This window comes from Syngnathoides biaculeatus, chromosome 13, assembly GCF_019802595.1.
Source record: "Syngnathoides biaculeatus isolate LvHL_M chromosome 13, ASM1980259v1, whole genome shotgun sequence".
In the NCBI taxonomy this organism is placed as follows: Eukaryota; Metazoa; Chordata; class Actinopteri; order Syngnathiformes; family Syngnathidae; genus Syngnathoides; species Syngnathoides biaculeatus.
In genome coordinates this window covers 1,868,715-1,886,933 of record NC_084652.1, presented here as the reverse complement: position 1 = coordinate 1,886,933, position 18,219 = coordinate 1,868,715, and the positions used below count along the sequence as shown (strand labels likewise).

General features: G+C 47.9%; 1 protein-coding gene across 6 annotated transcripts in view; it reads right to left on the bottom strand.

Moving 5' to 3' along the window:
- The window catches only part of LOC133510614 (pre-B-cell leukemia transcription factor 1), a 128,972-nt gene that overhangs the window by 42,755 nt on the left and 67,998 nt on the right, over window positions 1–18,219 (bottom strand). The window contains exon 1 of one of the 6 annotated variants that reach the window (XM_061838716.1): window positions 9,137–9,287. The exons of the other annotated variants lie outside the window; for them this stretch is intronic. Within the exon in view, the coding sequence (XP_061694700.1) occupies window positions 9,137–9,263 (127 nt within the window). The 5' untranslated portion in view covers window positions 9,264–9,287. Of the gene's footprint in view, window positions 1–9,136; window positions 9,288–18,219 lie in introns of those variants that run through there. 6 annotated transcript variants of the gene reach the window in all.

The following is an 18,219-nucleotide window of genomic DNA, read 5'->3' as shown; positions in this document are numbered from 1 at the left end:
ACTTTCTTCTTTGGGGGCGACAATGCTTAAAAAGGAGGGCGAAAAATGCGAAGGTACTGCCGGCGCGCGAATCCGGACAAGCATTAGCCAGACAAAATGGCGGACGGGGGGCGAGCGTCGTAAAGTCGAAACGTCTTAGGTTGAGACCGTCTTAACCCGAAGACTCCTTGTACTTCGAGATTTCGAGGCTATTTTTAATTTATTGAGACGCGCACGTACGTTCGATCGTGTTATTTACAGGCATGAGCATTTCACGGAAACGATCGTGTCGTTACCCAGCCTGAGAAAACACGGAACCGAAAGTCCGTTTCCCAGATCTCAAGGCTTACTTTTAATAAAATTCGCCCATGTGTGGAATGTAAAACAAGTTCTCAACGAAATACAACAATCTGTATAAAACGAACCTACATGAACCCCGTTATTTTTAATGATAAAAACGCCCCGCTTTGTCAGTGTGGTTTACAAACAGCATGGGTTTCCGATTCTGCGCTACGCATGCGCAAGGTCGACTTATTCATATCCGGGTCACTCAAACGCTAGTCAAACATGTCGGTTGCTAAGCGTAAAATACAAAACGCTCATGCCTGCTAAGGCTTTATTCTCAAGTACATGTAAAAACCGGTTCCCATGAGCATTGTCAATGGGAACCGAAAAATCGTTTCCCAGGACAAAAAGCAACGGAACCGAAAGATCGGTCCCCATACTTGCCGAAATCCTCATGCCTGATTTATGGTACGAACGAACGCCGTCGTCCGGCGGGTGTATGAAGTACGAAGCGCGACCGCACTCGTGGGAAAAGCTCGCCGGGGGGAGGGGAAGCCGGAGGGAAAAAACGTCGCCACTCGCATGTGAAAGCGAATTGAGGCCCAAAACGGCCAAACCAAACTTCTAATTTTACACTCCACATCCATGTCAACAGCACTCAACACTCGACCACTACCCCAGCCCTTTCTCTATTTTTTATTTTTATGTTTTGTTTTTTTTTTTGCCGATGACTTTTCCTCCCATCTGAAGTGAAAATGGCCAATCTGGTCTCGTGTGAGCATTTTAGGGGGCGGAGTCGAGCGGAGACGCGCTGCTGCTGCCAGATTAGACTCCAGCCTGTGCCAAGGTTATAAACAGACTGTTATCGGGCTTCCAAACAGAATAATCCTTCGCTGTATCAGCGCCCAAACATATGGGGGCACGCACAAAGCACCGGCAGCCCCTGACAGAAAGACCCTTTTAATTACAGGGGAAGGGGGCAGGACCTCGCTGCCGCCGCCCCCCCCTTACAAAGCCCAACTTCCTGGTGTCTGGGCCGCCTGACAAATCGGCTATTTTCTTTCCACCGGGAGGCGGACAAAGACAAAAAAAAAAAAAAAGAAACCACACAAAAAGGCAGAATCCTATCGCATATCATCATTAGACACAAGATCAAATAATCAAAACTCATTGCTCAGCAGATCAACAGAATTAAATCAGCAATTAATAGCAATCTGCGGCACGGTGGAGTAGCTGTAGTGTGCTGGGCTCACAGTTCTGAGGACCGGGATTCAAATCCCAGCCACCCCGCCCTGTCTGGAGTTTGCATGTTCTCCCCCATGCCTACGTGGGTTTCCTCCCACATCACAAAAACAGGCATTCATTGGACAAGGTAGATTGCCCCTGCAGTCCGAGTGAGGATAAGCAGCTCCAAAAATGGATGGATGGAATAGGAGTCTTCATCTAAAAATGTTAATAATTCGGCCATCCTAAATTTCTAACTTTCAGCTTGCCTCATCATATTCAAAAATTATTCACGTGTTTTAGGCACTCAGCTGGTGAAGCTTAATTGTTGTTTTTTACAAAATGGAATCAAACTGGGCAGCACAGTGGCTCAGCTGGTAAAGCGTTGGCCTTACAGTTCTGAGGTCTCGGATTCAATCCCGGACCCGCCCGTGTGGAGTTTCCATGTTCTCCCCGTGCCTGTGTGGGTTTCCTCCGGGCACTCCGGTTTCATCTCACATCCCAAAAATGCGCAACATTAATTGGACACTCTAAATTGCCCCCTCAGTGCTCCAGCACTCCCCGCGACCCTCGTGAGGATAAGCAGCGAAGAAAATGGACGGATGTTTTAGGCAAGATTTTACCAAATATTTCAGTTTGATTCAATCCATCCATCCATTTTCTTAGCCGCTTATCCTCACTGGGGTCGCAAGAAAGTGCTGGATCCTATCCATGCCTGAACTGTTCGCCAGCCAATCGCAGGGCACATAGAGACAACCGCAGCCGCACACACAATCACACCTAGGGGCAATTTCGAGTGTCCTATTAATGTTTGCGTGTTTTTGGGATGTGGGAGGAAACCCGAGTGCCCAGAGAAAAACCCACGGAGGGATGTGGAGAACATGCAAACTTCGCACAGGTGGGTCCGGGATTGAACCCGGGTCCTCAGAACTGTGAGGCCAACGCTTTACCACCTGATCCACCGTGCCGCCCAGTTTGATTGCATTTAGTAAAAAAACAACAATTGAGCTTTCACCACAAAAAAATAGCGACTTTACTGTACTTGTAAACCCTCAAGCAAAATCTGAAAGCGACACCAGTTTCCTCGCCCCAAACACGACAGACGCAAAGAATCCTTCATATTTTTACACACTCCCGAGAGGTTTGAAAGTCCCATTCAATAAGGTTTAAATGTCACCCAGGCGTTATAATCGGCGATCATATAAACGTTGGCTTGGAAAGGCTATGCAAAAATGACAACATCCCCTTTGCACCCGTGCAATAAACTTTTATTTGGCTGAATCGGCCAATAAAAGCTCGCTTTGAGCCTTGTCAATGGGGAGTAATTGGTTGGTTTTACAGGAGTGGTCGTATATCTCCAACCCTTTTTTTTTTTTTTTTTTTTTTCCTGGCGGTGTTGACAAGAGGGAGGATGGTCTCGCGGGGTCATGAAATAAAACATCTGGAGAGCAAATACACGTTTCAGGTGGACGAACATTTTGTTGGATGCTTTCTTAGGCTGCGTTCACACTGTGACAACACTCAAGTGAAAATTCACGTTTTTTTTTTTGACACTTCACATTTTTTTTTGCTCTCAAGTGGCACAATTGGGATGCGTGTGTGTGAAAATAACTGCACGCTGCAGCCAGTTCAGGTATGCGGCGGCGAGCCTTGTCGAAATCAACTCGAGTCGTAACATTCCCCGGCCAACAAAACACGACCCGTCTATCCATGTTTAATATTTGTATTTTTGTTGACTTCCATGTTGTGGGGTTATTTACCGTAATTTCCGGCCTATAGAGCGCACCTGAATATAAGCCTCACCCAGTACATTTGTAAAAGAAATACCATTTGGTACATAAGCGCTGCACCTGTGTAAAAGCAGCAAGTGCCCACATTGAAACACGAGATATTTACAAAGAAAGACGTTACACAGAAAGAGTTTAATGCTAGCGCTAACACTAGCAGGACCGGTTAAAATAAAACTTACCGGTAAATATCACTGCCGCAAGTGCCCACATTGAAACACGAGATATTTACAAAGAAAGACAGTACAGAGAAAGGGTTTTCAAAGTTCTAATACATTATCTTAACATAGCAACAACACGGTAGCACTACAGGGCCGGTTAAAAAAAAAAAACAACACCTAAATCACTGAGACGCGGCAGTAACACAACAGCAACACGATAGCGTGGCGCTAACTGGGCTGGTAATAAAAAATACATGCCGGTAAAAGTCACTGAGAATCGGCAGTAACACAGCAGCAAGATGCTAGCACAGCGCTCACGGTTGCGCAGCGCTAACAGTGCCGGTTAAAAAAAATAAAAATACCAGTAAAAAACACTTAGACACAGCAGTAACACAGCAGCAAGATGCTAACACTAGCGCGGCGCTAACAGGGCCGGTAAAAAAAAAAACATACCGCTAAAAATCACTGAGATACGGCAGTAACACAGCAGCGAGATGCTAGCACAGCACTAACAGGGCTGGTTAAAAAAAAAAAATACCGGGAAAATCACGGAGACACGGCAGTAACACAGCAGCAAGACGCTAACCGTAGCGCGGCGCTAACATACCGATAAAAGTCACTTCCTCGGCACATATATTCCACCGGTATCAATCTTACCTTTCCCGCTCGAGTGCCCCCTTGCGGCCGTTGGAACAAAATGCACAAATTAGCCGCGTCGCCGCAGGGTTGAAAGCGTGTGAAAAAAGTCGCGGCTTGCAGGCCGAAATGACGGTGAGTGCAATTTGAGCTGAGGATGCTGGTTGTTTCGTGAACGCTCGAACGCAGGAGGAGAAAGTGACCCGAAAATGTTATACGGACATTTAATTGGAAAATGTCTAAAGATTTCGACCGGAATATGGAGACGCACGGAACGATCCACACGCAGCCGAGATGCCGACGGAGAGTGTGCACGATAAAACGAGCTCCAAACGCTCGTCACGCTGCGATGACGTTTCGCCGTGAGACCCGACAGCTCAAAGTGCTGTTAACACACTTTGCCTTTCAACACCTTGGAAAAAAAAAAAAAAAGCTTCCATGCTTCCATTTCAATTCAGAAAAATCAAAATGCACAGCACATCCTGGCGGCCAGAAAATACAAGGAGGAAGAAGGAGGAGGAGGACAAGAATGGTTAGCTTGGACAGTGACTACACTCCCGCTGCAAACTATTGTCCGTGCCGTTTTTATTCCGGCAAAATACTCGTCTGATACATTCCTCGATCATATGTTTATGTCTGGGAATCCTGCAACCTTCATTTCACCTCTTAATTGGCTCTCGAAGTGGATCTGTAGTCCTAAACATTGAACGCGTTGAAGAGATCAGCGCTAACTGGTCAGACAGTGGAGGACAATGACTCGTGATAATCTTTCAGAAACACCGATAATCGGGTCTTTGCTGCCTTGGATCAGACGAGAGAAAAAAATAGAATCGGCAGCTCCAAATCCGAGACTGTGGTCCTCAGTCGGAAAAGGGTGGCGTGCCCTCTCCGGGTCGGGGATGAGATCCTTCCCCAAGTGGAGGAGTTCAAGTGTCTTGGGGTCTTGTTCACGAGTGAGGGGAAGAATGGAGCGGGAGATCGACAGACGGATCGGCGCGGCGTCTGCACTGATGCGCACTTTGTATCGGTCTTCTGTGGTAAAGAGGGAGCTAAGTTGAAAGGCGGAGCTCTCAATTTACCAGTCGCTCTACGGGGCAGGAGCTGTGGGTCGTGACCGAAAGAACACGATCCCGGATAGAAGCGGCCGAAATGAGTTTCCTCTGCAGGGTGTCCAGGCCCTCCCTTAGAGAATGGCTGAGAAGCTCAGTCAACTGGGAGGGTCTGTGTCGAGCCGCTACTCCTCCGCATTGAGAGGTGGGTGGAGCCTCTGATTTGGATGCCTCCCGGACTCCTCCCTGGTGAGGTGTTCCGTGCACGTCCCACCGGAAAGAGACCGCGGAGACGACCCAGGACACGCCGGAGAGACTGTGTCTCTCGGCTGGCTTGGGAACGCGTCGGGATCCCTCCGGAAGAGCTGGAAGAAGTGGCTGGGGAAAGGGAAGTCTGGGTATCCCTACTGAAGTGACTTCCCCCTCGACCCGAGGCATTTGTTTCGGATGCCTCCCGGACTCCTCCCTGATGAGGTGTTCCGGGCAAGTCCCAGCGGAACGAGACCGCGGAGACGACCCAGGACACGCCGGAGAGACTGTGTCTCTCGGCTGGCTTGGGAACGCGTCGGGATCCCTCCGGAAGAGCTGGAAGAAGTGGCTGGGGAAAGGGAAGTCTGGGTATCCCTACTGAAGTGACTTCCCCCTCGACCCGAGGCATTTGTTTCGGATGCCTCCCGGACTCCTCCCTGATGAGGTGTTCCGGGCAAGTCCCAGCGGAACGAGACCGCGGAGACGACCCAGGACACACCGGAGAGACTGTGTCTCTCGGCTGGCTTGGGAACGCGTCGGGATCCCTCCGGAAGAGCTGGAAGAAGTGGCTGGGGAAAGGGAAGTCTGGGTATCCCTACTGAAGTGACTTCCCCCTCGACCCGAGGCATTTGTTTCGGATGCCTCCCGGACTCCTCCCTGATGAGGTGTTCCGGGCAAGTCCCAGCGGAACGAGACCGCGGAGACGACCCAGGACACGCCGGAGAGATTATGTCTCTCGGCTGGCTTGGGAACGCCTCAGGATCCCTCCGGGAGGGGCTCAGTGTCGAGCCGCTACTCCTCTGCATTGAGAGGAGCTAGATGAAGTGGCTGGGGCATCTGATTTGGATGCCTCCCAGACTCCTCCCTGGTGAGGTGTTCCGGGCACGTCCCAGCGGAAAGAGACCGCGGAGACGACCCAGGACACGCTGGAGAGACTACGTCTCTCGGCTGGCTTGGGAACGCCTCGGGATCCCTCCGGAAGAGTTGCAAGAAGTGGCTGGGGAAAGGGACGTTTGGGTATCCATGCTGAAGCGACTTCTCCCTCGACCCGGCCCGGAAAGCCGGTAGATTATTGATGGATGGATCGAGAAAAATGCTCTAATTCAGCCCGATTATCAGTAGATGTGCACCCTCGCTTAAGAAGCGTCTTATTTTGCCACAAACATTGCTTTTGTTTCCGTGCATGCTTTTTTAGTCAATTTGTCTTTTGATGACTTTTCAAAAAGCAAACGCAAGTGAGAGTTGCAGTGCAGCTTGTAACACAAAGTGTCATCAAATGTATGACTGATCTTTGTAATTAACTCCAGTCAAACGTAACATTGATCAACGCGGCCGTCGGAGGCTTTTTGCGAAATGGAAGAAGTAGAAGGAGTCAAGGGTCGGCGAGTTTTTGCGCGCGCGACATCGTCGCACGGGCTCGCCGTTCTGATCGGCTCCCGCCGCCGCCGCTCGGCGCCGGCGTTCGGCGACGCCGTATCTGAGCGCGTCTGTGATCCGGCGTGTCAGCGTCGATCCGCTGCGGCGAGAACGGCTGCCAAAATAATCATCAAACAGTCCGCCCTCCGAGGAGCGAAGCCGGCAGCGCCGCGCAAAAACCGACGGACACGTTTCTAGCTCTGACGTCCGACGGCGGAGGTAAACGGTCGACGGCGCTCTGCGGCCCCTAACGACCGCCCCTGCTTCGCCTCCCCCCCGATCCCAACGCGTACCCGCGGTTTCGGCGGACTGAGAAAAGCCATTAGCTGTCGCCACATTACCCTGCCGTCCCTCACATGGTGGATGGCTCCTCTCTCCCATGAGCACCTTGCTCCAGTCCGGCCTGCTGGTACTCGCCTTTTTACCTCCGCCTCCTCCTCAAACTCATCCCCCCCACTCTGGAGGAAAACCCCCGGCTCCATACATCACATTTAACACTTTGACACTAACAGTCTATAATGTTTCTATTCTACAAAATCACTCTGCCAACTCTCGGACAGCAGAGGAGCGAGTGAGGGAAATAAATACCACTCACGGCCGGTGGCAGTAAATTCTAAAAGAAAGGAGGAAATGACAAAAAAAAATGAAAAATAAGAGTACTTTTTATACAGGCTTATGCACGCTTGCCTGGTGGGAGGGGCTTCAAGCGCCCCCCCCCACACACACACACAACAACAACAAAAACAAACCCCAAGTGACTGCAACGTTCTCCACACGTCGACGCCTCGTAACCAGGCCATTAAAGCATATTTTGGGGACTCGGACGCTTCTCGCCGAGCACTTTACGGCCGTATGAAAGAAACATTTCACCACTTTCAATTATTCACATTGAAAAGTGGCATGAATAAATAAAAGAGAACTGAATAAGTGATGCGACAAGACATATTTGAGGCGTGACCAGTGAGGGCGGCTTTGCAGACAAAAAGCGGGGCAACACTTTCAGCAAGAAGACCACAGCTTGCGTTATATTGCTCTAAATAAGTAGAAATTCAAATTTATCAGATAAAAACGTCTATTCAAAAAAACAACATTTGTCATGTTCGTACGGAAAATGTAGCGTCTTCAATGAAGCTACATTATTTTGGAAGAAAGAAGAAAGAAGCTGAAGTATTTTGGGAAAACATTTGCTGGTTCTCCCGGCAGTATTAAGATCGTTCAAGTGAATAACCCCCCCCCCCCCACACACACACACACAACTGGATTCACACTGCACGGTTCAAGTGATAATTGTGAGCTTTGCGCTCAAAATGGAACAAGTGGAATAAACGTGATGGCAGTACAGAGAAAAATGAGAATGAAAACGTTTCCATGTGATTGCAAGTGCAGCGAAACAGATACACAAATTGGATTTACTGTACCTTTAAATCCAAGCACGGCGATTGGTGATGTACACTCACACACACTTGTGTTGGTAGAAACACGTCCACCGTCAGATATAATCGCCTATCGCTGATGTCGTTATTTATTTTTCATTTATTTTATCTTTGTTTTGGGTTCGCTCGTCTGCGCCAATAATGTTGCTTCCGAGACGGTAAAGCACCAGTAAAAGTCGCTTTCATATGACGTCACTAAGCGTGCGTGATGAATCGCTTTACACTAACTGGTGGGATTTTTCTCAAAAGTTTGGCATGTAGAATTAAAACTGGTCGTGTGAGCTTGACATTTTTTCAGTTTTGGTAACATGAAGGATTTTTAATTCGAGATGGTAAGACAAAAAAAAAGGGCCAAGTGCAAAGGAAAGACATAGAACATCGTGACTACAAAGAAACCTTGCATATTACATCGGCCGATTTCCGTGACATGTTAATTTTTCCCAAAATACGCTGCGAAGCATGATCATCATAACATAGCAAAAAACTAAGCTTTTTTTTCTTGGTCATAAAAACGTTAATTTTCAAGTCAATAGGTTCAATATATTTTGGGAAATAAGGACTCGCAATGGGAAAATACACGCTAAACACATTATTCATTTGTTGTCTCTGCAACGTCCTATTTCAGAAAATTCCTCGCATTTGAAAATCAAATTCAATTTTCAGAGTTCTGTATTATGAAATTCATCAAAAATTTCACAGAAAAAGGGTTTTCTTGCCTATCCACTGATGAAGTTTGGGAAGATATTGACGTCGCTTTTTCGCCAAAAACCGTCGGCCTATAAAGGTGAAGCGGAGAGCGAACAGTGAACAACAACAACCGTAATCAAAACTTTGTTCTAGTGAATTAAGCTCATCAGAAAAAAACAATAATTTACAAATAAACCTTAACAGGGTCAAAGTAAATCTTTTGAATTTACCTGTGGAATGTTTTCTCACAGCCAGGAAACTGGCGATTAACTCACAGGTCGGCACGGTTGTTTTGGGAGTACCAAGATGGCGGATATCTGCTTTCCGCGACTTCACTTTTGGTGGCCAACGAGCCATCCAGTCTTTTTGTTGTTGTTGTTGTTGTTGTTGTTGTTTTTAGATCAGTGTTTACACTCCATTTAAGTGTGGGTGTTGATTGCTCATGCCTGGAGATCGGGGCTCACCAACGGCAAGCTAAAGCGGCCACATTTGCCGTCCGCGCAACACTTTTGAGCTGCCTTCCAACAACGCAACGTGCGCATTATTCTTATGCTGCAAGACAAGATGACTTTCTGAGACTTTTGTGTGACTTTAAACGCCCGCCTACACCTTGGATGCGACACTACGATTTTACGAAGAACGAATGAAGAGTAAAAAAATTGCAGTTATGACTTTGCTGTGGCACTGCTCGGAGAATTTTTGCAAACAAAATATTGTACATAAGTGCAGTACCTGATGTTTTGAATGGTATTCTTGCACTCGATAGCTTTGTTGTATTGTATTCATTTTTGTCATATATTTTTACATGAAAACGGGTTTAGAGAATTGCAATCAATTTTATGTAATTTTATATTTCAGAATATATCCGTTGTGAGGATATACACTGACCTGTATCAATATATAATAAATTGTCCATACCTCACAGCACTAAATGTGAGAATTATTGTTTATTTCTGCCTGTTGTTGACACTGAAGTTACTGATGTGCCATTTGGGCGTCAGCGCACCTGGTTTTCATGCATTCATAGAACATAAAAGCAGTCATAGCGGATATGTGGGGGGAAAAAAAAATCAGATATTGGCATTAAATCGGAATTGGGCACTTGCACCCGTATAGCAAATCCGGGCTCAGTGTTAACATATCGTCGGCAGGTTGGTCTCTGAGAGGACATTCATTTCAATTTTGCCATTTAAACACTCCACTTTGTTGTAATCCTTCATCGCGCCGCGTCAACGCTGAAAATGGCCTTATTTTTCAGTCTAACGGTCGAGCTCGCTCGCCCATTAGTGGAGAGAGAGAAAAATAACCCACTGACTGCTTGCAGCCCTGCGCGGTGTGCGCACCGCTCCAAATGTAACGCGCATAAAAATTAAAAAAAAAATCAAAGTTAAACAATTAATCGCAAATTACACTTGCGACATGCAGCTGGGCTCGGGAGCTTCTCTTCCCCCACCCCCCTCCCCTCTCTTTTTTTTTTTTTTTTTTTGCCCCAAGGTTTAAAAAAGCTCTCCAACTTTGAGGACAGAATGTGTAATCTCCAAGCAATCTAAATAAAAAGTAAGCGAAAGATAACGACACATTTCATCACGTCGCAGACAGCGAGCGACTCCTCCCGCTTTGCCCTTGAGGTGCTCGCAATCCATAATCAGAAGAAATGATTCTCTCCGTGCGGCCCGCCGATCGCCCGAGTTCGACCCGACCGCTGATTTACGAGCACGATGGAGACGCATTAACACGCTGACTATTGTGATTAAATGGAAAATGTCTTCATTTGAGCAGTAATTGACCCTCACATTGACAAGACACTACATTTGACGTAGATTCAAGTCTTTGCACATCTGTTCTGCTTTCGAAACTCGACCAGGGCCCTCCCGTGTGGCGTTCGCTGCCCGCGTTTGTGTGGGTTTTCTCTGGCTTCCCCCCCAGACCCCCAAAACACGCGTGTTGGGTTTCATTTAACACATGTGTACGCTAGCTCGCCAAAAGTCACGGCTAAGAACACGGGCACCCCTGGGGTAATGATGTTTTTGGCTTTCGGCAACAAAACAAAACAAAACAAAACAAAAAACTATACTAATTTAGTTTAAACTAATTTTGAAACGTGGGAAGATTAAAAAAAAAAAAAAGACACGGAAACACACGTAGGACATGCGAAGTCCACACAGGCCGGAGTGGAGATTCAAACACAGAGCGCTAAAACTGTGAGGCATACCTTGCAACCACTTTCTAGAGCTCAGCAACTGAGAATGCACACATTTCTGGGAATTATCCATCTATTTTCTTATCTGCTTATCCTCACGAGGGTCACGGGGAGTGCTGGAGCCTATCTACCTGTCAACGGGCAGGAGGCGGGGTACACCCTGAACTGGTCGCCGGCCAATCGCAGGGCACATTGAGACAAGCAGCTGCACTCACAATCACACCTTGGGACAATTTAGAGTGTCCAATTAATGGTGCATGTTTTGGGGACGTGGGAGGAAACCGCAGCGCCCGGAGGAAACCCACGCAAGCACGGGGAGGACATGCAAACTCCACACAGGCGGGTCCGGGATTGAACCCGGGACCTCAGAACTGTGAGACCAACGCTTTACCAGTTGAACCACCGTGCCGCCCTTTCTGAGAATTAACTGGGGGGGGGGGGGGGGTGAAGTAATATACACAAAAAAGACAAACTCGTTTTGTGATAGCGCAGATACAAGTGCAAAATATTCTCCATGAAATTACATTACTTCATAGAAAAAGGTGCCAAAACGTTAAATCCTGTAAATTCCCCCTGGTAAGTATTTCCAACTCCACACAGCACTCCAACTACAATGCTAAACATATTGCGAAATGACGACAGTGTCAGTCAAAAGCGAGCTTTAATATCTTCCTAAAAGGGGCTCTGTTCCGCTCACATCTCATTAGATTGCGCGGCCAACCTTTGAGAATATTTAGCGACACAAATGTTATTACAACATAATATTTACAGCCCTGCATTTTAATACCTGTCAAAATGAGATGTTTTTTTTTTTTTTTTTAAAGGCCACCTTCCCTTCGCGCTCGTCCTTGGCCCATTCCTTTGCAGCGAGCTTGTCTTTATTATTTAATTAAGCCACTACAGCCGCACATTAATAATTGAGGGTGAGTGGAGACCCGGGGCAGCCGCAGGCTTTGGCGCGCTGGGCTTCCTGGTGAGGAGTGTATTAAAAATGTGTGTGTTTATGTCCCCGGGGCGTCTGTCCTGGCTGCATAAAATTGAATTGGTTATATCTAATATATCATCCCCTAAGGGTGGGGGCTGCGGAGAGGGGGGTGGGGTGGGGGAGACGGTGGCAAGAGATGGTCGCATCCAGCCAACAGGGAATGAACCCGGTCTTAAGAGATTCCGGGGGGGAGGTTGGGGATGATGTGGTGGGAGGAGTAAAGGGGGGGGGGGGGGTGGGCATGAGGCCGTGACGTTAATGTCTCTCAGAATCAAATCGACGGTTGTCCGAATTCTCCACGCGCATGGCCTTAAGCTAGGAGGGCGAGACGAGCCAGCCCGGGACCGGATTAAGCCCACTCGTTACCGCTGTCTTTGTTCACTTGGAGTGCCCGCTGATGCGTGCATCGGTGAGGAAGGGCGCACGGATTACAACCCCCACCCTAAAAAAAAATGATAATAATAATAATAGTAATAATAATAAAAAAAGAGAGGGGAAAAAGTCACATCGATAGCGGGAGGATGAATGCTAGTGACTGCGAATCCGCTCTTCTGTGCACGTCTTATCTGCTTCAGCCACCATTCCCCCGCTGTACCTTTCAGACCCGCAGAGTCCACGGGAACGAGCGTTTGAACAGAACCACCGCATCACTCCCCCCCCCCCCCATTAAGGTCAGGGCCTAAATTATTGATCGGCCACCTCTATCAGCATAACGGTCACGTAGCCGCTATCACAATCTAACCCCGCCGCCCTCGGCCGGCTCTCTGCAGCTCCCCCAATTAGAGCCAGATTCTCATTACAAAGAGAAACAGCCAGCGAAGGGAGAGAGAAAGGTGGAGGGGGGGGGAGAAAGAGAAATAGAGAGAGAGAGAGAGAGAGAGGTCCATTTCAGATGGCGGGAGGAAAAGGGGAGGAGGGGGGGGGCAGCAGGCAATCTCTTCAACCACCCGCTCCCTCCTCCACCTCTTCATCCTCCTCTTCCTCCTCCTCCTCCTCCCCTTGAAGTCCCCCATCATCTCCACCAGACAAGACCCGAAGATGACAGGTCTTATCCTCGCCAAAATGCGGCCGATAAGGCAGCTGTAAAAGAATAATAAGAGAATAATGCATGGAGGATAAAAGAGGGGAAGGCAGGCCGGCTTCGCAACGAAGGAGAGAAGAAGAAGAAGAAGAAGAAGAAGAGAGGCAGGCCGACACCATAAATAAAGATGCCGCGCACTCGGGCCCGATCTCCTAATGAATTCGGAAGGTCCTGGATCAATAACATCAGCGCGCTGACGACACTTGGCAAATGCCAACGCAGCTCTCGGCCTTAAGCGCACCTCGGGGATGGGGAGGGGGGGGGGGGTTATGCTCCAAAATATAGCAAAAATAAGCCAATGTCATGCCTCCATTTTATATATATATACACACCTCACAGTTATGAGGATCCGGGTTCGATCCCGGCCCCGCCTGTGTGGAGTCTGCATGTTCTCCCCCGTGCCTGCGTGGGTTTTCTCCGGGGCACTTCGGTTTCCTCCCGCATCCCCCCCAAAAAAACATGCAACAATAATTGGACACTCTAAATTGCCCCAAGGTGTGTGATTGTGAGCGCGGCTGTTTGTCTCCGTGTGCCCTGCGATTGGTTGGCGACCAGTTCGGGCTGGACTCCACCTCCTGCCCGTTGACAGCCGGGACAGGCTCCAGCTCTCCCCGCGACCCTTGTGAGGATAAGCAGTAAAGAAAATGGATGGGTGTAATCAAACTGAAATATTTGTTAAAATCTTACCTAAAACATGTTAACAATTTTTGAATATGATGAGGGAAGCTGAAAGTTAGAAATTTAGGATGGCCGAATTATTAACTTTTTTTTTAAATGAAGACTCTTATTCCATCCATCCATTTTCTGAGCTGCTCATCCTCACTCGGATTGCAGGGGAAATCTATACAGCTAACGGAGAGCCCGGAGGAAACCCACGCACGCACGGGGATCTATATACAAACATACTGTAAATACAAATACACATATATATATACTGTATATAGTGTATGTGTATGTGCAAAATCCCATTTCAAAAAATTTGATCAATTAATTGATTTTCCCTATAGGAGTGCAAGGAAAGCAGGTTAAATTCCGTGTGTGTGTGAGAGAGAGAGAGAGAGAGAGAGAGAGAGAGAGAGAGAGATTGTGCAGCAAAGAGCATCAGGAAGCAGGAAACAGCCTTGACGTCTGCTAATGGGGATGATTTCCACCTAGAAGATTCCGCGATAGAGCCCCGCGCGTGCTATCTGTTATTAGCCGCGCTGATGACAAATGGTTTCTTTGTCTCCGTTCGGATTTATGTTATTTTCACGCCTGTCACGGGGAGGAACGGCGCGGACAGCGCGAGAGACGCCGCGGCGACGAGGCGCAAAGCTCGAAGCCGAATAAAACTCGACGCGAGGGTCAGCCGGGCCTATGAAAACAATTATCTGAAAACTCAACTAATTGATTCGCGGCCTCGCTCGCTGCATGAATAGTGAATAAGATATTAAGATTTGAAAAAAAAACAAACAAAAAAAAAAAAAAACAAACAAACAAGAAAGTGGGTCCATGGCCAAAACAAAAAGCATACTGTGCGTGTGCAAGCAGCTGGATTTCCCCTCGCCTCCTTTTGCAAAAACCACGGCGCCTTGCGAAGACCCCCCTGGGAAAGCTCCGGCATCTCAAGGAATGTGACACCAGTGTGCGCGTGTGCAAGGAGCGGCGCATGAGCTTCCTCGGGAGCGCGCCGCCGTTTGCAGCCTCAGCGTTTAAAAAGGCTCGCTGCCTCCACACCAAAACACACCCTGCCAGGTCAAATGAAATTGCCATTATTTTTAATTAATCCCTAATTAAAATATATTACTCCACAGATTCCGCAAATCTCTCTTAGTATGCTAATGTGGCCGATTGGAGGATATTTACATATCATTAATTAAGGCGGGCGCATTCTCTTAGCCTAATGAGCTGTGGCCTCGGTCTGCCAAGGAAAACTAAACGGGAGTGAGTAAGCACAGCCACGGGGGCGGGGGTGGGAGGGATGGGGGGAGGGGGGGGGATTTTGCTTGAGTCAGTGTGTGTTGAGTCAGGACTACCAAAAGCGGGCCTCAAAGGTGGAAAAAAAAAAAAAAAAAAACCTGAAACAGTTGAACGTGATTAAGGACTAACCGCCGGTGCTCATATTTGCGGGCGGCTGCGGCTGCGGCTGCGGAGAGACGCGCGGCCACAAGGACAGGAAGCGACAGCGGCGCGAGGGAGGATACGTTATCGCTGTCACCGTCGCCATTAATATGGCCGACGACACCGTCGCGCCGGCTCACGCGGGGAGAACACGGCAAGCTGCCGCTCGCGCCGTGAAAACGGCGAGAAGGATATTGTTTTTATTTGCGCAAACGAGCCCGATAAACATCCTACAAGGTCACACCGGAGCACACTCTACAACATCCATTTCCTTCATCACTTACTTAATCCTGAGCAGGGTCACCGGGAGGCCGCACCCTAATGATTATGTACAAGCTCGCTCACGGAGTAAATGACAAGTACAGCGCAGAGGATCTCGGTCTATGATCGGGTTGCCGATGGCGGCGACGTGATCCATATTTGTATATAAATGACGGAACGCAATCGTAATTATAGCTAACATTTGGATGAAAAACCCTTCTCGGCCTTTCATATAAATCAAATGATAAACAGTAAGACTTGGGAAATTTCCATCGGGCTTGTCATAAGTTAGTAGTTCAAAATCTGAGAGTAAATTGACGCACACCCGTAAAGGTTTCTAATTGCCGAAAGATACGCGCTTCAGTGCTACGTCGCCGGACATCCTAATCACGAGGTGACAAGGCAACCGTTCAACTGTGCTCAAAAACCGACCACGCTGACGGTGGAACACCTGTGGAGCGCCCCGGCCGATGTGGCTTCACTTTCTGGACCTTGATACGGAATAACGGCTGTCGAACTTAGCTACAGCAACAACAACTGCCTAAAGATCCCACAAGATGGCAGCAAAGCATTTTAGCTGTATTAGACATGGCTATGGCATAACTGAAATTAAGCTTTCCCACTTAACCCCAGGATGGCACAAAATGGTGGCAATGGTATTTTTCATATGAGGCAGTGCCTTGGGGATTGGTCCCCCCAAAAATTCTGCAATTTGGCATCGGCTCAAGTGCAAGTAGGAAGAGAATTCACTCTGCAAGATTGTTTCTGGACGGCAAAGATAATGATTATCCCGACGGTATCCTCCATTTTTGACAGTATCAACAGGGTTAGCGCACAATGGAGTAGTTTGCGCAGCAGTATAAGAATACATGGTCATGAAGTTACTCCCGTACTTTGTGTTTTTTTTTTTTCATTTGATTGTTTTGTTCTATGCCCTTAAAGTGTATTTCATGCAAATATTCGCTATAATTATGACTTTTGTCCTGCATTTGTGTAAGACAGTGATAAACAACGGGATGTTTCCAAGCAAATTTGGGTTACAGTGCCAGTCAGTGTACTGACGGAATTTTGCTTATGAGCAACGAGAGGTATGTGCCCCCTTCCCATTGTAAGAGAAAAAGACCAGTTCCGGCCACTGACAACTGTAATTACATGTAATTACACTTTACTCAGATAACTACTTTTTGCACTTACACTACATTCAACTGTGCTAAAATGTTCCTCCAAACATTATGAATACGCTGCACTTCAAAAGTATCGCCGGGGCAAAAGTTCCATCGCTTATTTCTGTAATTCCCAAATGGGGAAAATTCATTCAGAACAGACAAAAAGCTTCCAGCATTTCATCATTGTCACTGAGTAAATCACTTTCTGTCAGTAAAAGAGAAAAATTCCGCAAAACAGATTGATTCAAAATGGCACGTTAAATTAAAAGTGTGTTGACAATTGATTATTGCATTAAAAACCAATTACTGCAAATGAATTGTTCCCGTTGTCTCGATCTAAAATGACACGGGACACGTGACTGGATGCTTTCCGAGCCGCGCCACCATTTTGTTGTCACTCAACTATTGTGCGGCGGCGACGGCCGCCGTCGAGCTGGACAGCGCGACTTCCCAAAGAGCAACGAACACACTGCATCATCTCGGACACTTCGTTAGGCACGCTTCCGCAATCAAACGCGACAGTTCACTTAAAGGGCCACTGTCATGAAATGCATGATTTTTATTATGTTATTAATGAAAAAACAACAGCCGACATGGACCCATGCGTTTTTTCACCACAAAACATGAAAAAAAAAATAAGAGTTTGGGGTGAACCACGTAATCGGTCTCTCAAAACGTAACAAAAGATCCGCGTGCGTATGACAGGTGTGCTAAATGTGTCTATGTGCGGGTCGGACAGCGTCGGGCTAGCTGGCGAGGCGACGTAGCAGACTTCGCACCAGCTCGCGGACGGCAGCGGCTATGAACAACACTCCCGACAATGGCGCACTCAGCCGCGTACGACGACAACGCCATAAAGAAGCCTGGTTCGGCTCCATGATAAGCGACCCGGCCGAGACGCCGCGTTCGCTGGTCACGGCTTCGGCGAAGGCTGTCGCGTCTGAACAACGCTCCCGACAATGGCGCACTCAGCCGCGTGCAAAGACAACGCCGTAAAGCAACCCGGCTCGGCTCCGTGATAAGCCACCTCGGCGCCGGAAATGAGCCACCCTGGCCGAGGCGCCGCGTCCGTCGGTCACGGCTTCGGCGAAGGCTGCACGTCGGGCTCGCTGACGGCGGCGGCTCTGAACGACACTGCCGACAACAGCGTACTCAGCCGCGTGCGACGACAACGCCGTAAAAGCGACCCGTCTCGGCGGTGTTGTTCATTGCAGACGGCGGCGGCTATGAACAACACACCACCCGTATTTATTTTTTCATGTAGACATTGAAGTGAATAATGTTATATGTATTTTTCATTACAATATCCATTTATAGGGATGACACTTGACCTTTAAAGATGCAATTCAAGAGCTGTATCATTAAATGCGTCCACTGCTAAACACACTGTTAGGTATGATGTGCGGCTATAATAATTAATAAAATAAAATAAACACGGAAAGAACAAAATCTCTGAGAAAGCAAAAATATGGACATTGCTTTTAATGGACAGATGTTGTTGGCCACTGGGAGAAAAGCGC